This window comes from Pecten maximus, chromosome 7 (genome assembly GCF_902652985.1).
Source record: "Pecten maximus chromosome 7, xPecMax1.1, whole genome shotgun sequence".
Taxonomy (NCBI): Eukaryota; Metazoa; Mollusca; class Bivalvia; order Pectinida; family Pectinidae; genus Pecten; species Pecten maximus.
In genome coordinates, this window is record NC_047021.1 from 8389031 (window position 1) to 8416161 (window position 27131).

At 36.4% G+C, this 27131-nt stretch overlaps 3 protein-coding genes across 4 annotated transcripts in view; all 3 read left to right on the forward strand.

Annotated features, from left to right (window-relative positions):
* Positions 1-20847, forward strand: part of LOC117331029 — a 34183-nt gene extending 13336 nt beyond the window's left edge. Inside the window, exons 3-10 of the mRNA XM_033889620.1 lie at positions 3888-4292; positions 6571-6948; positions 11783-11943; positions 12536-12735; positions 14051-14094; positions 17597-17830; positions 18198-18316; positions 20491-20847. Coding sequence (XP_033745511.1) covers positions 3893-4292; positions 6571-6948; positions 11783-11943; positions 12536-12735; positions 14051-14094; positions 17597-17830; positions 18198-18316; positions 20491-20847 — 1893 coding nt within the window. The 5' untranslated portion in view covers positions 3888-3892. The remainder of the gene's footprint in view (positions 1-3887; positions 4293-6570; positions 6949-11782; positions 11944-12535; positions 12736-14050; positions 14095-17596; positions 17831-18197; positions 18317-20490) is intronic.
* Positions 1-27131, forward strand: part of LOC117331030 (glycoprotein 3-alpha-L-fucosyltransferase A-like) — a gene marked incomplete in the record, with an annotated part of 148938 nt that overhangs the window by 23988 nt on the left and 97819 nt on the right.
* LOC117331516 overlaps positions 22429-27131 on the forward strand; it is a 142458-nt gene continuing 137755 nt past the window's right edge. For both annotated transcript variants that reach the window (XM_033890257.1, XM_033890258.1), the window contains exons 1-3: positions 22429-23349; positions 24455-24476; positions 24746-25060. In XM_033890257.1, the coding sequence (XP_033746148.1) occupies positions 22537-23349; positions 24455-24476; positions 24746-25060 (1150 nt within the window). In that variant the 5' untranslated portion in view covers positions 22429-22536. The remainder of the gene's footprint in view (positions 23350-24454; positions 24477-24745; positions 25061-27131) is intronic.

Below are 27131 nucleotides of genomic sequence, written 5' to 3' on the forward strand. Positions count from 1 at the left end.
CTCTTTACTGTGATGTATACCTAGTAAACCCCCTTTTACTGTGATCTATACGAAGTCAACCCCTTTTTACTGTGATATATACCTAGTAAACCCCTTTTTACTGTGATATATACCTAGTAAACCCCTTTTTGACTATGATGTATACCTAGTAAACCCCCGTTTACTGTGTTATTTACATAGTAAACCCCTTTCTACTCTGATGTATACCTAGTAAATCCCTTTTTACTGTGGTGTATACCTAGTAAACCCCTTTACTGTGATGTATACCTAGTAAATCCCTTTTTACTGTGGTGTATACCTAGTAAACCCCTTTTACTATGATGTATACCTAGTAAACCCCCTTTTACTGTGATGTATACCTAGTAAATTCCTTTCACTATGATGTATACCACGTAATCCCCCTTTTACTATGATGTATACCGAGTAAACCCCTTTTATTGTGATGTATACCTAGTAAACCCATTTTTACTGTGATGTATACCTAGTAAACCCCTTTTTACTGTGATGTATACGTAGTAAACCCCCTTTTACTATGATGTATACCTAGTAAACCCCCGTTTACTGTGTTATTTACATAGTAAACCCCTTTCTACTCTGATGTATACCTAGTAAATCCCTTTTTACTGTGGTGTATACCTAGTAAACCCCTTTATTGTGATGTATACCTAGTAAACCCCTTTTTACTGTGACGTATACCTAGTAAACCCCTTTTTACTGTGATGTATACCTAGTAAACCCCTTTTTAATGTGATGTATACCTAGTAAACCCCTTTTTACTGTGATGTACACCTAGTAAACCCCTTTTACTATGATGTATACCTAGTAAACCCCTTCTACTGTGATGTATACCTAGTAAACCCCTTCTACTGTGATGTATACCTAGTAAACCCCTTTTTACTGTGATGTACACCTAGTAAACCCCTTCTACTGTGATGTATACCTATTAAACCCCTTTTTACTGTGATGTACACCTAGTAAACCCCTTTTTACTGTGATGTATACCTAGTAAACCCCTTTTTACTGGGATGTATACCTAGTAAACCCCTTTTTACTGTGATGTATACCTAGTAAACCCCTTTTTACTGTGATGTACACCTAGTAAACCCCTTCTACTGTGATGTATACCTAGTAAACCCCTTTTTACTGTGATGTACACCTAGTAAACCCCTTTTACTATGATGTATACCTAGTAAACCCCTTTTTACTGTGATGTATACCTAGTAAACCCCTTTTTACTGTGATGTATACCTAGTAAACCCCTTTTACTGTGATGTATACCTAGTAAACCCCCTTTTACTGTGATGTATACCTGTAAACCCCTTTTTATTGTGATGTATACGTAGTAAACCCATTTTTACTGTGATGTATACCTAGTAAATCCCTTTTACTGTAATGTATACGTAGTAAACCCATTTTTACTGTGATGTATACCTAGTAAACCCCTTTTACTATGATGTATACCGAGTAAACCCCTTTTTACTGTGATGTATACCTAGTAAACCCCTTTTACTGTGATGTATACCTAGTAAATTCTTTTTTACTGTAATGTATACCTAGTAAACCCCTTTTACTGTGATGTATACCTAGTAAACCCCTTCTACTGTGATGTATACCTAGTAAACCCCTTTTTACTGTGATGTACACCTAGTAAACCCCTTTTACTATGATGTATACCTAGTACACCCCTTTTACTGTGATGTATACCTAGTAAACCCCTTCTACTGTGATGTATACCTAGTAAACCCCTTTTTACTGTGATGTATACCTAGTAAACCCCTTTTACTGTGATGTATACCGAGTAAACCCCTTTTTACTGTGATGTATACCTAGTAAACCCCTTTTACTGTGATGTATACCTAGTAAATTCTTTTTTACTGTAATGTATACGTAGTAAACCCATTTTTACTGTGATGTATACCTAGTAAACCCCTTTTACTGTGATGTATACCTAGTAAACCCCTTTTACTATGATGTATACCTAGTAAATTCCTTTTTACTGTAATGTATACGTAGTAAACCAATTTTTACTGTGATGTATACCTAGTAAACCCCCTTTTACTGTGATGTATACCTGTAAACCCCTTTTTATTGTAATGTATACGTAGTAAACCCATTTTTGCTGTGATGTATACCTAGTAAACCCATTTTTACTGTGATGTATACCTAGTAAACCCCTTTTACTGTGATGCATACCTAGTAAACCCCTTTTACTATGATGTATACCTAGTAAACCCCTTTTACTATGATGTATACCTAGTCAACCCCTTTTTACTGTGATGTGTACCAAGTAAACCCCTTTTACTATGATGTATACCTAGTCAATCCCTTTTTACTGTGATGTATACCTAGTAAACCCTTTTTACTGTAATTTATACGTAATAAACCCCCTTTTACTGTGGTGTATACCTAGTAAACCCCTTTCCTACTCATATTCTTTGGAAAGGTTCCCTAGCGAAATGTCCGGTATAAAACACACATTTCAATCAATTTTAAGGGGATTATTGAGCGCAGCTTTAACAAATGTTCTGGTATCCCGCGGACTTTCTTAATTGTTACAAATTTATATTGTACAATTATGTAGGTTGATTATTTAAAGTTTTGTTTAATGAAACTTAGCTAATATAACTCACAGACTAGGAATTGTGATGCATAGACTATTCATAGACTTTATATTGTGGTACATCAGACTATACACAGCCTAGATATTATGATGCATAGACTATACATAGACTAGGTAATATAATGCATAGATTGTAGAAAAAATAGGTGTAATATAATGCATAGACTATATACACATTATATATTGTGATACATAGACTATCGATAGACTAGGTAGTATGGGACATAGAATATAGGTATCATGATGCATAGAATAAACACAGACTAGGTATTGTGATGCATAGACTATACATAGACTATATATTGTGATATATAGACTATACATAGACTATATATAACTAGGTATTATGATACATAGATTATACATAGACTATATATAACTAGGTATTATGATACAAAGACTATACATAGACTATATATAACTAGGTATTATGGTACATAGATTATACATAGACTATACATAGACTATAAATAGCTAGGTATTATGTTACATAGACTATACATAGACTATATATATAACTAGGTATTTTGGTACATATACTATATATAACTAGGTATTATAGTACATAGACTATACATAGACTATATATAACTTGGTATTATAGTACATATATTATACATAGACTATATATAACTTGGTATTATAGTACATAGATTATACATGACTATATATAACTAGGTATTATGATGCATCTACTATTCACAGATTATATATAGCTAGGTATTATGGTACATAGACTATACATAGACTATATATAACTTCGTATTATAGTACATAGATTATACATAGACTATATATAACTAGGTATTTTGATACATATACATAGACTATATATAACTAGGTATTATGGTACATAGACTATACATAGACTATATATAACTAGGTATTTTGATACATATACATAGACTATATATAACTAGGTATTATGGTACATAGACTATACATAGACTATATATAACTTAGTATTATGGTACATAGATTATACATAGACTATATATAACTAGGTATTATGGTACATAGACTATACATAGACTATATATAACTTGGTATTATGGTACATAGATTATACATAGACTATATATAACTAGGTATTTTGATACAAAGTTTATACATAGACTATATATAACTAGGTAGTTTGATACAACGACTATACATAGACTATATATAACTAGGTATTATGGTAATTAGACAAGGCATTATGATAAATTGACTTGGAACTATGATACAAAGATTTAATCAAAAATGACGTTTCATGATTTGTAACCAGCTGACATGGCTAGCCAGCCAAGCATATACACTGCCGCCAGGGAGGGAAACCTTCCAGTTGTGAAAAGTCTAGTGGACGCCGGGGTGTCGCTAGGACAGGGCGAGGAAAAGGGGGGAGTAACACCTTTAATGTTAGCGATAAAGAATGGTCACAGAGAAGTATCACAATTTCTCGTTGACGAGATGTCTAGCCAGTCTCTTTCCGCTTCAACAACACCGGACAAATGGAATGTACTTCATTGGATGGCTGGCTATGGACGTCCATGGTCAGACGTATGGAAGGAAATTCAACGGAAATGTCCATCTTTATGGGAGCAGAAGGACGCAAATCACAAACGACCGATAGATAAGGCAAGGGAACATCGAAACAGAAGTCAGCGACACAAACAACTGTATCAGGAGTTAGGTAAGTATATGTATCATATATATATATATATATTGATATACATAGTGTAGACAAGGTAAAGGGGTATAGGTGTATCGGGAATTGGTAAAGATAAGGGGGTATAGGTGTATCGAGTGTTAGTAAAGATAAAGGGGTATAGATGTATCGAGTGTTAGTAAAGACAAGGGGGTATAGGTGTATTGGGAGTTAGTAAAGACAAGGGGGTATAGGTGTATCGGGAGTTAGTAAAGACAAGGGGGTATAGGTGTATGGTGAGTTAGTAAAGATAAAGGGGTATAGATGTATCGAGTGTTAGTAAAGACAAGGGGGTATAGGTGTATTGGGAGTTAGTAAAGACAAGGGGGTATAGGTGTATCGGGAGTTAGTAAAGACAAGGGGGTATAGGTGTATGGGGAGTTAGTAAGACAAGGGGGTATAGGTGTATGGGGAGTTAGTAATGGCAAGGGGGTATAGGTGTATGGGGAGTTAGTAAAGACAAGGGGGTATAGGTGTATCGGAAGTTAGTAAAGACAAGGGGGTATAGGTGTATCGGGAGTTAGTAAAGACTAGGGGGTATAGGTGTATCGGAAGTTAGTAATGACAAGGGGGTATAGGTGTATGGGGAGTTAGTAAAGACAAGGGGGTATAGGTGTATGGGGAGTTAGTAACGACAAGGGGTATAGGTGTATGGGGAGTTAGTAAAGACAAGGGGGTATAGGTGTATGGGGAGTTAGTAAAGACAAGGGGGTATAGGTGTATGGGGAGTTAGTAAAGACAAGGGGGTATAGGTGTATGGGGAGTTAGTAAAGACAAGGGGGTATAGGTGTATGGGGAGTTAGTAAAGACAAGGGGGTATAGGTGTATGGGGAGTTAGTAAAGACAAGGGGGTATAGGTGTATGGGGAGTTAGTAAAGACAAGGGGTATAGGTGTATCGGGAGTTAGTAAAGACAAGGGGGTATAGGTGTATGGGGAGTTAGTAAAGACAAGGGGGTATAGGTGTATGGGGAGTTAGTAAAGACAAGGGGGTATAGGTGTATGGGGAGTTAGTAAAGACAAGGGGGTATAGGTGTATGGGGAGTTAGTAATGACAAGGGGGTATAGGTGTATGGGGAGTTAGTAAAGACAAGGGGGTATAGGTGTATGGGGAGTTAGTAAAGACAAGGGGGTATAGGTGTATGGGAGTTAGTAAAGACAAGGGGGTATAGGTGTATGGGGAGTTAGTAAAGACAAGGGGGTATAGGTGTATGGGGAGTTAGTAACGACAAGGGGTATAGGTGTATGGGAGTTAGTAAAGACAAGGGGGTATAGGTGTATGGGGAGTTAGTAACGACAAGGGGTATAGGTGTATGGGAGTAAGTAAAGACAAGGGGGTATAGGTGTATGGGAGTAAGTAAAGACAAGGGGGTATAGGTGTATGGGGAGTTAGTAAAGACAAGGGGGTATAGGTGTATGGGAGGTAGTAATGACAAGGGGGTATAGGTGTATGGGGAGTTAGTAATGACAAGGGGTATAGGTGTATGGGAGTTAGTAAAGACAAGGGGGTATAGGTGTATGGGGGTTAGTAAGCAAGGGGGTATAGGTGTATGGGGAGTTAGTAAAGACAAGGGAGTATAGGTGTATGGGGAGTTAGTAAAGACAAGGGGGTATAGGTGTATGGGAGTTAGTAATGACAAGGGGGTATAGGTGTATGGGAGTTAGTAAGGACAAGGGGGTATAGGTGTATCGGGAGTTAGTAAAGACAAGGGGGTATAGGTGTATGGGGAGTTAGTAAAGACAAGGGGTATAGGTGTATGGGGAGTTAGTAACGACAAGGGGTATAGGTGTATGGGGAGTAAGTACTGACAAGGGGGTATAGGTGTATGGGGAGTTAGTACTGACAAGGGGGTATAGGTGTATGGGGAGTTAGTACTGACAAGGGGGTATAGGTGTTTGGGATGTGATATAGGTAGTGTGGTGTAGGCAAGTGTGTTTAGGAACAGGAGCCAGCGAAGCAGATAATTGTATGAGGAGTTAGGCAGGTAACATCGACTTGTCACTGTTACTTTTTCCGAACTTAGAGAATTGCACTTTGTTTTATAGAAACCTTGTAAAATTGTTGTTAGTGCTTTAATATTGGCATTGCTCCTTATCTTATATTTCCATATTTAAAAATTAGCTATTATATGATAAAACAGGTATGTTTCCTTAGATATCAAGTCTTACGTAAAGAAATAAATTACTAATGTGTATGGATTTCTCCCCCAAAACGGTGTCAATGAATTTTCATCTTGAACGTAAAACAATGGTTTTATATTACAGAAGGGAAACTTCAGGATGAATACATCGAAGGGATTTCAGAGAAGTTCGAAAAGAAATGTAACATTACTGTTACACTTACTGGACATGAGGGAGTAGGAAAAACTTGTCTCTTGGAACAATTGAGGGATAATGTTATCCCCCCGGAAGGTCCTCCCTCAACAGACACGGCTAACATTATTGTCAAATATATGCTTTTCGACCCGGAGACACAACACAAAGAGACGATTGAAGAGGGTTCGGAACTAAAAATTGGGATCCGACGAATACAAAGTGTGCTAAAGAGGACTGATGAAGTTAGTGTAATCGAGACTGATGGTTGGACGAGCATCACTGACAAACAAACCACAGAAACCACTCAAAACTTGCCCTCCACAAATGGTACGTCTTATTGTTTGTTGGTGTATATTTGTCTCCTCGTTTAGTCACAAAGTGATACTGATTACTTTATCTTTAACCCAATATCTGGTGACAGGGTTGACTGTTGTCCTTCAAACATGATCCTCAGTCCGTCCTTCCGTCCATTACCCGTCCGGAAAACAGTTCTTGTTTCAGTGTTTATACCCCCGCAACGAAGTAAGGGGGTATACTGGAATCAGGTGTTCCGTCCGTCCGTTTGTAGACACATTTTGACCGGACATCTCCTCCTAAACCGATGAGCCGACTCCAATGAAAGTTCACACAAATACTAATGATCATGTGTAGATGTGCATGCCATTTTTTCTCTCAAAATTATGGTTGCTATGGCAACTGGTCACTATAAGCAGGTTTTCCGATCAGAACCATATCTATAGGTTTATCCGGACAACTCCTCCTAAACCCTGCCGATTTGAATGAAACTTCACACACATATTGAGAACCATATGAGGGTGTGCATGCCACTTTCTTTTTCTCAAAAGTATTGTTGCTTTGGCAACTGGTCACTATAAACAGGTTTTCTGATAAGAACCATAACTTTAAGTTTGTCTTGACAACTCCTCCTAAACCAAAATGCCGATTTCAATGAAACTTCACACAAATATAGAGAACTATATGAAGATATGCATGCCACTTTTTTTCTCAAAATTATGGTTGCTATGGCAACTGGTCACTATAAACAGGTTTTCTGATAAGAACCATAACTTTAAGTTTGTCCGGACAACTCCTCCGAAACCGAAGTGCCGATTTCAATGAAACTTCACACAAATATAGAGAACTATATGAAGATATGCATGCTACTTTCTTTTTTCTCAAAATTATGGTTGCTTTGACAACTGGTCACTATCGACAGGGTTTCCGATAAGAACCATAACTTTAAGTTTGTCCGGACAACTCCTAAACCGAAGTGCCGATTTCAATGAAACTTCACACAAATATAGAGAACTATATGAAGATATGCATGCTACTTTCTTTTTTCTCAAAATTATGGTTGCTTTGACAACTGGTCACTATCGACAGGGTTTCCGATAAGAACCATAACTTTAAGTTTGTCCGGACAACTCCTAAACCGAAGCGCCGATTTCAATGAAACTTCGCACAAATATAGAGGGTCATGTGAAATTGTGCATTTCACTTTCTTTTCCTCAAAATTATGGTTGATATGGCATCTGGTCACTATAAGCAGGTTTTCCGATAAGAACCATATCTTTAAGTTTGTTTTGACAACTCCTAAACCGAGGGACAGATTCCAATGAAACTTGTCAAAAATATTAATAATCAAGTGTAGATGTGCTTGTCACTTTCGTTTCCTCACAATTATGGCTGCTATGGCAACTGGTCACTATAGACAGATTTTCCGATAAGAACTATAGCTTTAAATTTGTCCGAACAACTCCTCCTAAACCGAAAGGCTGATTTCAATGAAACTTCATACAAATATAGAGGACCATGTGTAGATGTGCATGCTACTTTCTTTTCCTCAAAATTATGGTTGCTGTCTCAAATGGTCACTGAATTATCTTTATTGTGAACACCACATCTTTCAGACATTCTGATTTTCAGAAATATCGGCATGCAAGGGTTATCTTAGTTAGCGGCCAATTAACAATTCCAATTAACTGTTGACTCGTGCAGATTGTGGGGTATTAGTCAGCCATCCTGGCGACAGTTCTTGTTTTTTCAGAAAGTACTCTCTACGCATTTCTGAAAATTCAAATATAGCTTTCCGTAAGTCTGTAGTTGTACATTTAAATTTCATTTTTGAACAAAATGGCCGACAGGCTGCTATTTTAAAAAGTGATATGTTGAAGATTGTTACCACATTTTCTCAGAATATCTGGAGATTTCCCCATCGTCTCGAGCTGTACATATCAAATTTAAAACCGACCAAAACAAATGGCTTACAAGTGGCCATTTTGAATTTTAACTTATTATCTCCCGCGAAACGCATATGCGGGGGATATTAAATTGGGCTCCACCCGTCCGTCCGTCCGTACTTCCGAAATTCTTTTTCCGGAATATAGCTCCATAACTGTTCAATGCAGCCCCTTGAAACTTTCTGTATATATCAGACTAGTGCCCTAGTTGTACCTTTTGCTATTGTAACCGGTCGTTTTGAGCCGGGCCGCTTATTCAAATTGTCTACACCATGACTCCAACGCTTGAGTTCCAATTCATAGTTTATTAGTCCATAAAACACCCTAAAATAACAAATAACAACAATAAGTAAAATAGTTACAATCTCAAAGTGGAATAATCCATCCCACAATAACACGACAGGTGTACGCACCTGACGCAACCGGAAGCATAACGCTTAGAACCTAAGATTCAAGAACACCTACTAACCCAGGCGTAATCATAAACGTTACAACTACTACTGAACTATGCACATTACAGATCTGACAAAGTAGCAAGTGCGTAACGCTTATACAAACAATGACAATTTCTCATGTACATGGATATTCTTAAAAATGATGCTACCAATACAATATAAATGGAGCCATATAAAAAACCTACATCTTCATTTGACGAAGAGGGCTCGACTCCCGGGGAGACAACCCGTACAATATTACAGCGCATATAAATGCTACAATAATACAATAAACAATATTTACTAACATGTACTGGCACCGTATACTAACTACAATGTTTAATATAAAAGGCCAAATGCATAACGCCTATCAGCTAAACCAAAACGTTTATCCACACAGAATAAATAATAAGAAAGTGGCGGGAAATTCAATTTCTGGACAATCTTTACCAATAAGTAAATTATTTCAATTAATTTATAAAGGAAATAATTGACATTCAACATATCCAAATATTACTACATACAATACAATATACATTAAAGTTAGAAATTATAAAGTACTCACAGTGATGTAGATTGGTACAACACGGATGCGCTAAACATATAGACGCAACATATACACGTCCACTCACAACGGTGCCTAGTACGGGAGTGACGCTACCCTAAAAAGCGCGGGTGCGCATTGACCCATGGTCACTCTACTATAAAAATAACTCTGACCTCTGACCTGTTAAACAGGTTTACATATATATATAAATAGCATACGATACAACTGCGTACACATATACATATGATAAATACGGAGCCTGTACATGCACAGTAGTACAAAAAATGGATAAATCTAAATAATACCCAAATGTCATTAAATAATGACACTGTTACACTATTGCGGACCTTCCATTTTCCGTTTTTTTTTTCTGTTACCATGGAAACTTAATCAAAAATACCAAATTACTGTTTCCTTTTGTTACCCGGGCTAAAAGACCCTTCGACGCAGCTCCTTGAAAATTTCTGTACATATCAGACTAGTGCCCTAGTTGTGCATTTTGCTATTGCGGACCTTCCATTTTCAGTATTTTTTCTGTCACCATGGAAACTTAGTCAAAAATACCAAATTACTGTTTCCGGGCTATAACTCGAAAACTGTTCGACGCAGCTACTTGAAAATTTCTGTATATATCAGACTAGTACCCTTGTTGTGCCTTTTGCTATTGCGGACCTTTCATTTTCGATATTTTTTCTGTCACCATGGAAACTTAATCAAAAATACCAAATTTCTATTTCCTTTTGTTTCTGAGCTATAACTCAAAAACCGTTCGACGCAGCTCCTTGAAAATTTCTGTATATATCAGACTAGTACCCTAGTTGTGCCTTTTGCTATTGCGGACCTTCCATTTTCCGTTTTTTTTTCAGTCACCATGGAAACTTAATCAAAAATACCAAATTACTGTTTCCTTTTGTTTCTGGGCTATAACTCCAAAACTGTTTAACACAGCTGCTTGAAACTTTTTGAATATATCAGACTAGTTGTGCCTTTTGCTATTGCGGACCTTCCATTTTAGGTATTTTTTGTGTCACCATGGAGACTTAATCAAATATACCAAATTACTGTTTCCTTAATAACTGTTACTTTGAGCTTGATATATACATGTATTTGGGTTTTCATACCAACTGCGGGGCTCGGGGGATAATGCCAAGCTTTGCGGCTCCTTGTTATTAACGCTATTTCTCAAAAGTATTTAATTGATATTTCATTCTAATTTGATGTGTAGGTTTCACTTTGCTCTTAGTTGTAATTATTGAATGATTTGAGACTAATCGAAAAACAATGTTTACATATCTTATAATGAACCATTTCATTAATGAAGAAATTGGAGTACATGTATATGTACGTGAGATCTCGATCACTTTTTATCATCAAATGATGAAGAAAGAAATGGAATTTTAGAGAAAAAAGGATGTGTTTCGACGGGATCATAGTTATGTTGCTGTCCTATTTAAGTCATAGTTATGTTGCTGTCTTATCTATGTCATAGTTATGTTGGTGTCCTATCTAGGTCATAGTTATCAGGTGTCCTATCTAGGTCATAGTTATGTTGGTGTCCTATTTAAGTCATAGTTATGTTGGTGTCCTATCTAGGTCATAGTTATGTTGGTGTCCTATCTAGGTCATAGTTATGTTGCTGCCCTATTTAGGTCATAGTTATGTTGGTGTCCTATCTAGGTCATAGTTATGTTGCTGCCCTATTTAGGTCATAGTTATGTTGCTGTCATATCTAGGTCAAGGTTATGTTGTTGACATAACTATTAACTAACGATGTTCTTAAAATGTCGTGTAAATAAGTGTATGTCAAATTATCAATGCTGCGTCAATGAATTTATCATGTAAGCGATAGTTGGATTCAACGAATGTAATGAAGAAAATATCAAAAATATAAGTAACTTACTATCGAAGCCAATTTCAAAATCGGTCTCATTGTTTCAAAGCAAACATGCAGTTGTTGGACACTCCCTTAACACCGGGCCAAGAGACAGAAATAGAAGAATATCATCAGTTTATGGAATGGTTAAACCAGTGCCGTGAAAAGGATGTGGACTTGTGGGAAAAACAATATAATACAGATCACCCATCTAGAGAAGACCAAAAGGTATTTGTTAGGCTAAAGCAGCAAGAGGCAACATGTATCACAATTATCTGAGCATTATACACGGATAACATTATAACCGGTATCAACAAGTATGCTAAACATGGAGATAACATTAATATCGTCCTTAATCTATGATGGTAAGAAAGTGAAGTTAAAGAACACATCAAAGGTCAAGGAGGTGAAGGTAACAAACGCGTCAAAGGTCACATTTCAGTAAGATGGTGAAGGTAAAGAATGTATCCATGGCAACATCTCAGTTTTGCCATCCTGGTACAGTACCAGCATTGTCAACTCTTTATTGTTAACTGTTCAAGTCTTTTTTACGTTTGTTTTAACTCAAGAGAATGGAACGAAAAGGAAAGGGGATTAAAGGTAAAAAAAAGAGAGAAAAAGGACTTCAAGAAAAGGCAATGAAATGAAAGAGGACCAAAGGAATTGAGGACTAAAGTAAAAGGGGACTAAAGGAAAGGGGACTAAAAGAAAAGGACCAAGGGAAAAGGGGACTTAAGGGAAGGTAGACAAAAGGGAAAGCATTATGAAGAGTTGAAATGTTTTAATTAGGTAAACCTTATTAATTTCGTACTTATTGCAGCTGATGCGGAAGTTTCTGATGGTATTTGCTCAACAATTCCAAAGAAAAAACTATTGCTCTTGTTGCTCCAGCGACTGTGCTGGTCAGCAGTGGTATAGATGTCAGCAGTGCGTTGATACAAACATTTGTAGTGTGTGCTACACTAGGGGGCTTTTGCCCGAGAATGAGCATGGTACCAGTCATTCCATGGTCTACACTGGGTGAGTTGCATATAAAGAAACAATAAAAATAATTTAGATATATTATCACAAATTCTTCCATTTATTGAATAACATAAGAATAAAATTTATAAGAATAAAACATTGACAAATGCCAAATTGAAGAAGACGACAAAATGATTTTGTCCACAGACACAGTACAGACAAATACAGATGCAGATGCTGTGGAGGCACATGTATGGACACACATTATAAATGTAAAACGTGTAAGGACTTCTACTTTTGTCTCGGGTGCTACACATCAGATCGGTTTAGGTAAGTGTCTTTTATCCTTTCTTATGTTAAGGCGAGGAAATTTAATGTTGACACTGAAAAGAAAATGAATATGAATGATTTACAATACATTGTAACAATAACATACACTATAACTGTTACAAGACATAGAATATGAATGATTTACAATGCATTGTAACAATGACATACAATATAGATGTTACTAGACATAGACTATGAATGATTTACAATGCATTGTAACAATGACATACAATATAGATGTTACTAGACATAGACTATGAATGATTTACAATGCATTGTAACAATGACATACACTATAGATGTTACTAGACATAGACTATGAATGATTTACAATGCATTGTAACAATGACATACACTATAGATGTTACTAGACATAGAATATGAATGATTTATAATACATTGTAACAATGACATACACTATAACTGTTACAAGACATAGAATATGAATGATTTATAATACATTGTAACAATGACATACAATAAGGTGTCACAAGACATAGACTATGAATGATTTACAATGCATTGTAACAATGGCATACACTATAGATGTTACTAGACATAGAATATGAATGATTTATAATATACTAACAATAACATACACTATAGATGTTACTAGACCTAGAATATGAATTATTTATAATACATTGTATCAATGACATACAATATAGATATTACTAGACATAGAATATGAATGATTTATAATACATTGTAACAATGACATACACTATAGATGTCACAAGACATAGAATATGAATGATTTATAATACATTGTAACAATGACATACAATATAGATTTTACTAGACATAGAATATGAATGATTTATAATATACTAACAATAACATACACTATAGATGTTACTAGACATAGAATATGAATGATTTATAATACATTGTAACAATGACATACAATATAGATGTTACTAGACATAAAATATGAATGATTTATAATACACTAACAATGACATAGAATATGAATGATTTATAATATACTAACAATAACATACATCTTCATCATTTCCTAATGATAACTTTATTGTTATAGTCACACATCGGAACACCAATTGGAGAAAATGGTTCGGGTGAAATGTAAGTATCATTAAAGGCTGTGTTAACAATAGGCTAAGCCTTATGGAACCCTTTGTCTCATTAGACTGCTACCAGGAAACCCGGGGGCCATAGGTTTCCTGTCCGTCCTGTACGTATGTATGTAACACCAAAGATTGTCAGCGTTTAAGTGACTTCATTCGTTTCATTTCAACATATTGTATTGTATAACATTTATACAAATGGGTTAGACAGCAGGCTTGTCCTATAAAAGTCTTCCCCAATACAAACAGAACAATAGTAGAATTAAACTAAAACAATTGAAAGTGAAGAAGTGTAAGAAATATTTATATAAATTAAGTCAATGGAGATGAAATATCTATGGAGATGAAAAATCTTTTATGAATATATTGATTTTTATGGTCAAAGGGAGGTAATTATTAAAAGAACTAACAATTCATTCCTTGAGGGAATTTGATTCAAATGTCACAGAATGGTAAATGACCATCTCAGACAATTTTGAGTTTTAGGGTTTTTAGATCAAGGTAACTGTTACTATTTTTAGCGGGGGCAGGTAGGGGACAATCCAGTACCGAATACCTAGATTTTACCAGCATCCGGTCAATAGTTTATCAGTATTTTGATTTTGTTGTCTCAATGCCGATTTAGAATTGCGGTTTTGTATACATGTCGGCATCTTTTAAGCGGCGGAAGCTATACCATTCAGGAATACGATATTGTATACTCCGTGTTCCTATCAAATGGGTGGTAGAGAATTTGTGTATCCCGAGCCGAGCCCGAGCTTTTGACCCGAGCCCGAGCTTTGGATATTTTCGTTTTTCTCCTTCATTACTGAATGGATTAAAGTGATATTTTCTACCAAGATTTGATTTCGTGTTTTTAATCAATCCGTGTAAGTGAATTTTCATGAAATGTATTTTAATGTCCTAAATCCACGATTTTCATTTTCCAGGGGGAGAATTTGTGTAGCCCGCAATCAAGCGTGACTATTCATGTTTTTTGCTAATTATTTCCGATACATGCTTTTATTTAGATATTTTACTAGATACAAGCAACAAGTAAACATAGCTGTTTTTAAAAATATAAATTTCAACATATATTGAATGTGACTTGGTGTCAAATTTTGACAGTTTTGTAACCGCGCCGACGATCAACGAACTCGCCGTGTTTACCGAGCTTTCACCGAGCCCGTGCTAAGGGCAGATAACTCTACCGATCCCGAGCTTTGTAGAACTTTTAGCCATTCTGGTATAAGAATGTTTCCGGACTCTGCGACGAGGACGCAGTTCTAGAGCCCATATGATTTTATTTTAATGATTTTATATATATTTACATATCTTTTCATTATTGTTTATCACATTAAAATATTTTTATCACCATATGTACTTTTGTATTTTTTTACGAAGAAAATAAAGTTTTCATTTGTGGTATAAACCAATTCACTGGTTTACTTTTTATCTGTTACTAAAGCTAATTCTTTTAGAAAAAATATTTTCATCAATGCATGATTTTAATACAACTACAGTACTATTTTCTGATTGTATTCTAGTTTGAATTTTCGAACATTTATTACAATGCCAAACGAAACTGTCTCTTGAAAAATGAAAATCTGACTGATCACAAACACATCTATTATGAAACCACCTATCACAACCAGCGTCACAACTTACCATATCATCAAAAACATTAGAAATATGACATCTATCTGACTCACAATCGATAAAAATATCATAAGTTAAGGCTTGGGAAACTTTCTTTTTTCTGTATTTACTAAGTTTTTTCTTTGGAAATTTAGAAAACCTACCATTTGGAATACAATTTACTAGATGCTGTCTCATATAATCTATGTCGAATTCTAATTCTTCACTACCTTTAAACCCATTAAAACAAAACTCTACTAAATTAGCGATGGCAAAAACCCCACAGTCAACCCCATTTGTTTGCTGTTGTATGCTAGGTAAAATTGTTTTTAAGATTTTCCTATTTCCCCCGTATGATGAACTTACCTGCATTTCTAAGGACACTGACAAATGATCTTTCTGCTTAGTTATACCTATCAAACTATCAAGAATATAAACTTCGTTACCACTTACCTCCTGTACTGATACTACCCAATGGTCCTCACCTGTATGATGGATTTGTGCTGCTGATGCTGTCGTCGGTTTCATTCGTAAAGCATAATCCCACTTACCATTTCTCAAAACACGAGCGTAGCCTGTATCTTGCATACCGTTTATATTAGGAAATTGTTTCTTTAAAATGTCCTGAACATAACACATAGTATTTCCGCATAATTTTATATCCTTTAAAATATCATCTTTTTCTTTAAAACTTATTACACTCTTACCGTTATCCATCCAAATACGTTTTGTTTCTACTGGCTTACAAATTGACGGTCTATCATCTGAAAGATCTTCTAATATATCACTTACCTTTGGTTTGTGTCTTTTTGGCAACGAAACCAGCTATGTTTACTTGTTGTTTGTATCTAGTAATATATCTAAATAAAAGCATGTATCGGAAATAATTAGCAAAAAACATGAATAGTCACGCTTGATTGCGGGCTACACAAATTCTCCCCCTGAAAAATGAAAAATGTGTATTTTGGACGTTAAAATACATTTCATGAAAATCCACTTACACGGATTGATTTAAAACATGAAATCAAATCTTGGTAGAAAAAATCACTTTAATCCATTCAGTAATGAAGGAGAAAAACGAAGATATCCAAAGCTCGGGCTCGGGTCAAAAGCTCGGGCTCGGCTCGGGATACACAAATTCTCTACCACCTATCAAATGTTCTTAAGAAGGACCAACCCAAATATTTATTTATGTTGTACAAATTCATTTCTGCCATGTAATACGTATATATCATTATATAGCGTACTAGTATGTCATACATGTGATAATACATATATGACGTTTATACTAACAACACCGCATGCTTGTCTTGACTGTTGTATCCCCGAGTTTTACCACTATCACTTTCACGTACGGTTAGAAACATATAATATAAACTTGCGTTGTTTTTTGTTTGTTGTTATATATATATATAAAATCATTCTGAAGAGTCGCCATGACGCGACGAAAGCGCTAACGGAGAGTTTTTTATTTTTTTATTTTACACTTATATATATATATATATATATCCAACATTGAGCTTTTATGGAGTATATTTATGGATCTTGTACAACTTACACTGTATTTCGAGTTTTTCGGTTACCTACTATGATTAACACGTAGGCCCTTAACATCGCTGATGAAAACAGCGGTATGGTCCATGTTTAATCATATTTGACTGTATTTCCTAATTTGAAAAGAAACCTGTTAATTTCTTTTTTGTAAACTTTGACAAAATATCCTTAAAATACGAATAATGTTGGCCTACATCATTTATGTCGGTAATGGGTGCCTAGCTCATTTTTTATAGAAAAGAATTATCTAGGACTAAATGAATATGTTTTATTATATTTACATTTATTCAGTATTCATAACGTTTAAGAGTCGTGACGTCATAATTCAGATGCTGCTCGAGTAACCTCTGATGAGCAACACGAGGCTGCAAAGTCAGTCATGACAGAGAGCACAGAAAGTGATACCAAAGCCAAAGGACTTGTGACGATATATGACTTCGGAGGAGAGAAAATATTTTACAACACCCATCACTGTATCCTCACAGACGATATGGTCTTCATTTTAGTCTTCGACATGTCGATATGCCTTCATCAAGATCAAAAGAAAAAAGAAGACGGATATGGTAAGATTAATACACTATCGAACTATTGATGTAATTTCGATCATATAAATGCGTATTTGACAGGTTTTTAACAGTTTCAAACATTGTTATGTAACTCTGAATGTTTGATCTGTGCATGATAGAATTATTGACCATTTGTGAAGATAAGCGGATCTAGGACATTAGATTGAACAACAGACTAAAATATCTACAAAACTGGAGAATAACAATAAATCTATCAATTCACTAATGTTGCAAATTGTGTATTACAGTATAGAGACAAAGTTTACATTTCTATATGTAATAGAGTAGCATATTCATGGCCTGTAAGCCTCTCGTACTCCCGACTCTCAAGATCGTATTTGTAACCTTTAAGCATATTTTGTAGACAGAATAGAGTTCTGGCTAATGTCCATAGCTACCAGTGCGATCAACGAGGCCGCGAAGAAAAAAGGAACGCCGCCGATCATTTTAATAGGATCGCATATGGATCTAGTACCTGGCAGTGTAAGTAGTTAAAAATACCCGAATCGAGAATTCTATCATTTGACAAAGATCAAGCACAGATATTTACTTCATCTCGGTTAGTATTAAAAGTATTCCGGTCAATATGCCATTGATTTGTCTCTGATATGGAAGTGCATGCCACCTTTTATTTAATCTTATGATGTATGGAGTTATGGAATTAGTGTTGGTTGTCTTATTCAAACTAACAACATTTTTCTGGCTGGTTATCAGTTTGTCATATTAATGTATTGCGTAAATTATTATTACTTTGATAATATAGTTATACATCTTATACATCCAACGAATCTGTATTCTGTAACCAAAATCAATTCCAACAGGTCTATTGGTGGGTGAGTGTAGTGTATCTTTATTCAAGTACATCGTACATTTTGTTCACCTTAAAACGATTTACTCACAAATGAAAAAAAACAAAAACAAATCCAGAAAGTTGGAGTAACTTTTAAATAATAATAGATTCCCTATCAGTATAGATAATTCCCTAGACTTGAGAGTATATCTGGTGGTTTCGTTGTAAGAATCCTGATTTTTTATAACTCGTACGTTGTAAATGAGTAGTTATCCCTTTGCTATGTTTTATAGATATCAGAAATAATTTAAGTTGAATATAACATTTTGAGGATCCTAATGATACAAGGTATACAAATATGAGTTTAATATCTGAATCGCAGTTTATATTAGTTGTATAAGTGTATACAGAAAGGAAAAAGAAATTGCTCGATTTACTACGGAAGGTTAAAAGATATAATGTAATAATGAATTGAAATATAGGGAATCATTCTGTCGGTTGTGAAATTTTATCCCGATACGTTAAGTACCCTCATCATATTCCAGGTTGATCCAAGGTATCATTCTCAAAATAAAAACGTCCTGGGCCTCTGAGTATCATGTATACCCGAGTGAGTTGCAGCGGTTTTGTTTGTGCATTGACTTTATCAGGACATGTCACAGCCAAATGAACAACAAAATAATTCGCTGCTGCTGATCCGTTTATTTTCCCCGACATGGACAAGACAACAAGATAGACACAAACACCCCTGAAATATGACAATAACGAGTATTACGATTCCTACCATGGATAAGGAGTTGCGACTCATTATGTTCTACACATGGAAATAGGTGTGTCAAAATGTCTACATATAATATGTATATATACATGAGCAAAGGACCCCAGAGGATACGTCCTGGCTGCTCTCTACCGGCTGACTGCGCTTTACCGCGAAAGTATCAGAGTTTAATTAACATACACACGCACTTTTGCACGACATTCTCACCTATCACACCTGGACACATAACATTGCCAAATATAGACACACACTGACACTACCGACAGGTGGTAACATACCATATATGGGATTACGCATTAACATACGAACAGTAACGAATACTAAACAGACAAGACACTGACAGTAAACTTTGGACCACGTGCACATGTACTTAGCCATACAGATACAATATAACTAATACCTATATTATATATATATACTTTGTATCCCTGTGATATTTACACTCTCCTCATCGGTTTACGTTTCCATTCCGTCAACATCAACATGAGCGACGTTAATTGGAGGATTCGGTTGTATCTTTCTGTTCAAGTCGTCAAATAAATGTTCTATCAGGGAGAGGTTAGATCAACCTGAAATATGATAATGGTACAGAAAACGTACATAGATGGAATTTTCACAGACGGCCAAATGGTTCCCTATCTACCATTATTACATTCTCTATAACATATTTTTGTATCCATAAACGGAATGATTTCTAATTGCGTATATTTTTCCTTTCAGTATGTAATGCAAAGCCTTATCCAAAATGCAATATGTTACAAAAGATGTATACCCGATTATCACGACGGAGAAAATATCAGTCAGCATCACTGTTTATAATGGATAAAATAGGTTACGTTAAACAACGCGTGCAAATATTACTTTATGAAATTGTTGTGTCTTGTGTCTTTGCATCATGACCGGGGTTTGTTATGATCACGTAACACTACTTTTCAAATTATGATAACATTGTTTTTGTAACGATTATTTCCCTACTCAGTTATGATCATGACGATATCAATACAATTATCATCGCTATGTTTCAGTAATGATCACATCTATAATACTGGAATTTTGATCATGCATATAACTATACATTTTGTCATAAAGGAAGAAGAGAAGGAAGCTGAATTCAGAAATATCCTGGCACAATTAGAATCAAAACCTGAAATCAAGACTATCATTCAGGAACATGTTAAAGAAATGTTTCATGTTTCAAATCTCAACGATTCGTCCAAAAATCGGGAAACCTACGACCTGATTTGGAAAGCAATCCTTGGAGCAGCCGAATACCAGTCTCAGTGGCATAAGGAAATCCCGGCCAGATGGCTAGCACTAGAGCAAGAACTGATCAAAAGGAAAATAGCGGGCACCAAAGTGATGGATTTTCAGGATCTTAAAACATTGAACAAGACGTTAGCAGTTCCTTTGCAAGATGGCAGAGAAATCAACGCGTTCTTGAGGTAAAGTAAGAGTGGCAATGCTTTAATTCCCCTTCACGATATTAGTAAGCTTTATAAACTTAATATATATTTCATGTTACACTTTATCCGATATCAAAGGCAATAGAAAACTTGATTAACAGTTTAAGTGATAAACAAAGTGTGAACATTATCAAAGATAACGGATACTCCTTTCTCGTGTTAGGTAAACCATTATTAGTCTTATGTACAAGCAGGGAAAAAAAGTTTAAGACATGCGGTCTAATTAAATTAAATTTCACACTGAACTACCTCATTGCACTGGGAAGATGTTTTTCAGTTAAAATTAAGCACGACGCTGCATGTTTTCAGCAGATTTGCCAAGAAAGCGAGCATCCGGGGTACTCATGCACCATACGTGCTGTTAATTATTACAAAACGAATCTTGGAACAACACAAGCCAGTTATACAGTGCTTCTTTTCCAAGCGTTTGTACAGCGAGATGCCGCGATTGAGTGAAGTCGATAGGAGTAGCATCATTGCTTTAATACTCCAGGGGCATTCGCAAGGTCATGCAGTCAAGCAATATGGTGTACACGAGAAAACTATACCCTGTTTAGTTGGGCGTCTAAGGGTCACAGGGAGATTGGGTGACGGTCTTAGGAGCGGACGCCCGCGTTTTACGTCGCGACGTCAAGATAGAGGCATACATCTTTCGCACCTCCGAAATCGATTTCAGACAGCGAGGGAGACGGTACATTAAGCTTTCGGCACTCATCATCAGCCAGTATGTTCGAGAATGATTAGGAATCGGGTGCGGAAGTTTCATTTAAGACCACAAGGTCCCTTTGTTGGCCCGCCACTTACGCAGAGGCGACGTCAACATCGAATGCTGCAGCCGCTTGCACATAAACCTAGTCGGTTTCGTTTGACCCAGTGGACGTGTGTTGTTTACAAACGAGTCTCATTTGACGATTTACAGTTCATATGGACGACAACGTGTCTGTCGACGTCGTGGTTAGCGACAGATTTGAAAAGGGTTTATTATGTTATGGACAGGGATATCTCAAGACTTGAAAGCAACTCTCGTGGATATCCGTGGTAATCATTCAGTAGTAAGATATCGGGATCGGGTCGTGAGACCACAGTTCTTCCTCTTATCCAACAACGCAACCCTACGTTGCTGCAGGATAACGCGAAGCACCATGTTGCTAGCAATCGTCGTGACTCTCTGGCTCAAAACAATGTTTCAGTTCTTGATTTGCCACGATACATTCCAGATATGTGTTCATTCAAGCATTTATTGGAAGAAATAGACAAGAGGTTTAGGAAGCGCGTCATCGTCACATATAACATCACATTGGCCCTTATTCAGGAGTGGAATAATATCTCTAAAATCTCTAAATAAATACGTTGATAGGGACAATGATAAAGAGTGTAAGAGCAGGACTAATGTCAGGGTTGGCAAACACACTACTGAATCAGGATATGCCGTAAGGTACGTACCCTTGTTTTAACAGTATTCACGCAATCACCGCCTATGTTAGGACAACAAAAAAACACGCCATCAAAGAATCATATAAAATAATAACTATCGAAAATAAACTTGTCTTTACAGATACTTGAAAACTACCGGATATTTCCTTTGCTTTGGACTTGATGACTGGGAGGAAAACATTGAAATTCAAACAAGGCGTGGAACGGAGAATAGATTCTTCATCATCCTTGATCCCCAATGGATCATATCTGCCTTCAAATGCATCATCACAAGTCCAAATATAAAACAAATTTGTCTATTAAGGAAAAAGAAGACTGGAAAGCATATGAGGAATCTGGGGAACTACCAGTAGAAGTCATGGAATCTCTGTTTGAAAAGGAAACTGACCAGCAGTTCATTGAGAAATTCCAGTTCATCTGCATTGTGATGGAAACCCTCGGTCTCATTTCAAGTCCATTGCTGGACAGCGAGGAGGAATTAGAAATATACATCGTCCCTTGTATGCTACGAGCGGCAATTCCAAGTCGGATCCAACCAATCCTAGACAAACCCTCAACTGTCAAAACGCCTGTCCTCTGTGTCAAATTTGATAAAGACTTCATCCCGCAGGCTATATGGGACAAAATTATTGCGAAATGCATACACAGATTTAAACCAATGGAAGAGGATGGGTACGATCAAACGGATTTCATACAACGAGGATTCGTTTGTTTGGCAGTTGATAGTTTGTGGAAGGTCGTCCTGAACTGTCATAAAAATGCTATGATAGTAATTCTGTTTACACGGAGCAAGTCTCAAATTCCTTCTGGAAAAGGCGTGAAATTCCGGGAATTTTTAGATTTCTTGCTTCAAACAGTGCTTGAGATGAATCATCAAGGTCACTTCAGATACAGCTACTACCTCCACAACGACTACGAGTTTTCAAAGAACGAACAAATGGTTAAAGCAGAAGACCTCTCAGAATTAGATGGCATTTTCTGTCGAGGTGGAAAAGGGGAAAGCTGTCTAAGTAAAAAGGACTATGATATCTGGTTTCAGCCAATAACAGAGGTAAGGTACTACAGGCGAGAATACCTATAATAGCACAATAATATTATCTGTTGCTTAATCACAAGTTAGCAATAGTTTACTTAGTGATCACCTATATACATTGTAGAAGAATAATGTTGAATTTAAACCACGAATAAATATCTAGAAATGCACAAAAAAGTTATGAAATATACCAAAATAGCTGAATTTCTTAAGATCACCAATACTTTGCTGTAGATGTCAAAAGTGTTTTATCTATATAGTTATCTTGTGGTAAGATGTAGCTCGGAATGAATAATCAACATGTAAAATAGCCATGCTGTTATGCTCACAAGTGTCTATAACAGGACCATTTGTTTGTTAGAATTTGACTTTATGTACGTATAAAACACTTATTGTGTTAAAATACAATGGCGGATGGGAATAATGTTACACAAATATGGCATAAAGGGAGGTATTGCCATCTTTTACAGTGCTCCTTTATAATACTTTTAAGATATTTGATCTAAAAAGAAGGGCGTTTGTACGACATGTTCTTTAACTAGGAGTTTTGGGGCTTTTTTTCAGAAATATGCAGCTTTTACCCCAAATTCAGCGGTTGATTTTTTCTCTTACAAACTTGGCATGTTCAGCGTTCTTGATAATGTATGTTTGATGTTTGAAATACCTCTTTTTAAGCCATATGTGCGTGATCTTATTTACAACTAACTGCCTTTTGCATTTCAAGGCTAAAATAGAATCAGTAGACTATGTGTAATACAGATGAGCTTATTTCGTCCCCTCGTCCCCCTGAAACATGCATAATTCGCATGTAAAGCTGTTAGTTCCAAAACAAATTACATGTCAACAGCAAGGCCCATGGTTTGCCATGATATATACAAAACGTTGGTTAAGTTACCTCTGTTAAATTACATCGTAGTAAGAATTTATAGGCTTGTAAAATATAAGTTTTTTACTGGATTTGCTATTAAGACGCCCCTTAATCTTATTCCATACTTAAGAATAGGAATTCCCAATTGGTTGAACTTTCGAAAAGATAATATCATGATAACAAATTTGAGGACGTACAAAATTAATATATAAGAACATTGTATGTATCACATATTTGTTTTCTCGTTTAATTCAGGCACAGACCAGTGTCAAAACAGGTAAGTCTGTAACAAGAATAGATAAAACAAATTATAAAATTAATTTGATAGCGCTGACTTAAAGCTCCCAATTACCATGATTTAATCTGATAACGATACATATAATCAAATCTCCGTAACTCCATTGAAAGAAATTATTCAAGAACAAGCCCGAATGTGAAATTTAAGCAATGCTGTGCATCTTGAACTCATCCTGAACTGAATATGGCAATGCTATATTGCGGAATATTGAATAGCTATATAAAGAGATATGCTGTTTTTTTTTCTAGTTGATGGACTCCCTGTCCATTTACCCGAAAGAAAACCATCACCCAAAGAATTGGGAAGGATCAGCAAATTTATCGGGATATATCATCTATCCTTTTTCATGGAGCTAGAGTGTCCGATTGACACGGTAGATCGCTTCTTCCTAGATTACCAAAAAATTTCTCGAAGAGTTCCAATTACCAAGAGCATGGTTGCATTCTTCAATAAAACGCCGAAACGTGGATTTTCACACATCGCTTCAGCTATGACGGAAGGGGGCATGAATATAGATCTTCAAACTATTCTGGAAGGAGCTAATCGGGAAGATCTACTTGATGGTAATATTCATTCTGCATAAACTAAAACCTATTTTGTTAAGGGAATGATAAATTTGTATTTAAACTACGGTATAAAATTTCATCATACTTAGAAGTCAGAATTGGAAAGGATCATGGGCATGGGATGCAACGCGGGCATGCTATAATTAACGAATCCATATGTATAGATTGATAACGGGTTTCATATGTAGGAGGTAGGATGTAGGAATCTGCGTTTGTTGTGACCCTTGAGTGATAAAGTGTAGATTTTGCTGGGGTTAAACAGTGAATAGCTCCTCCAAATATGTTTAACTCTGGTTATGTATTATTGAACGGATAAATAGAGGATATCTAACAGTGTCTTCAGTAATACCAAATATATTTCACGAGTGGGGCTAATATTTTGATATTTTTCACGAGTGCGCAGCACGAGTGAAAAATATCAAAATATTAGCCACACGAGTGAAATATATTTGGTATTACTGAAGACACTGTTAGATATTCTGTTTATTACATTTTTTATCAACGAAAACCCTACCCCGTATGCTAAGTAGGACTACAGCGATAAAAGAAGCTATCAAGGACCCACATAGACTGACAGAATGTATTTTTCATGCGTGATAGAGACAGAGAAACAAAATTAGGAGTTTAAGTTATTCTGGATGCCTTTTCGGATGCTTAACATCCTCCTCAGGGTTGAGTCTTGTGTCGACATCGCATTTTCCTACGTGTTCTGTGATTGTATACTTAAGCTGGGAACATCCAATTATATCTCGCCAACAAGTAGTTTTTAGCTCACCTGGACCGAAGGTCCGGTGAGCTTATGCCATGGTGCAGCGTCCGTCGTCCGGTGTCCGTCGTCCGTCGTCCGTCCGTCAACATTTGCTTCAAATCGCTACTAGTCATCAAGTTCTTATTGGATTTTGACCAAATTTGGTCAGAAACATCCTTGGCAGAAGGGGATCAGATTTTGGATAAATGGTGACTCTGACCCCCAAGGGGCCTGAGGGGCGGGGCCCAATAGGGGAAATTGAGGCAATTCCTTTAAATCGCTACTAGTCATAAAGTTATGAAGGAAAAGCGGAACTGTTAGGAAAACTTCTACAGGCGATGGCAGAATGCGACATGGACATACAAGGTCTCGTAAGGTCAATTGAAGAAAATATCTAAGGTTAGTATTGCAACTTACCTCTGATTACTAGTCTTACACTCAACCGAGCTTTAGAGAATTCTCTCTAGATGAGTGATATATTGCGGTTAGTATTGACCAGGGTTATAGACAACACTTTTAGGAAAAATAGCAACAAGAAATTCCGACATAACAGGAAACTATTATTTTAACTCAAATCGCTACTAGTCATAAAGTTATGAATGGATTTGAACCCAATTTGGTCAGAAACATCCTTCGGGGAAGGGGATCAGGTTTTGCATAAATGGTGACTCTGACCCCCAAGGGGCCTGAGGGGCAGGGCCCAATAGGGGAAATTAAGGCAATTCCTTTAAATCGCTACTAGTCATAAAGTTATGAATGGATTTGAACCCAATTTGGTCAGAAACATCCTTTGGGGAAGGGGAACAGATTTTGCATAAATGGTGACTCTGACCCCCAAGGGGCCAAAGGGGCGGGGCCTAATGGGGAAATAGAGGTAATTCCTTCAAATCGCTACTTGTCATAAAGTTATGAATAGATTTGAACCCAATTTGGTCAGAAACATCCTTTGGGGAAGGGGATCAGATTTTGCATAAATGGTGACTCTGACCCCCAAGGGGCCTGAGGGGCAGGGCCCAATAGGGGAAATTAAGGCAATTCCTTTAAATCGCTACTTGTCATAAAGTTATGAATGGATTTGAACCCAATTTGGTCAGAAACATCCTTTGGGGAAGGGGAACAGATTTGGCATAAATGGTGACTCTGACCCCCAAGGGGCCTGAGGGGCAGGGCCCAATAGGGGAAATTAAGGCAATTCCTTTAAATCGCTACTAGTCATAAAGTTATGAATGGATTTGAACCCAATTTGGTCAGAAACATCCTTTGGGGAAGGGGAACAGATTTTGCATAAATGGTGACTCTGACCCCCAAGGGGCCAAAGGG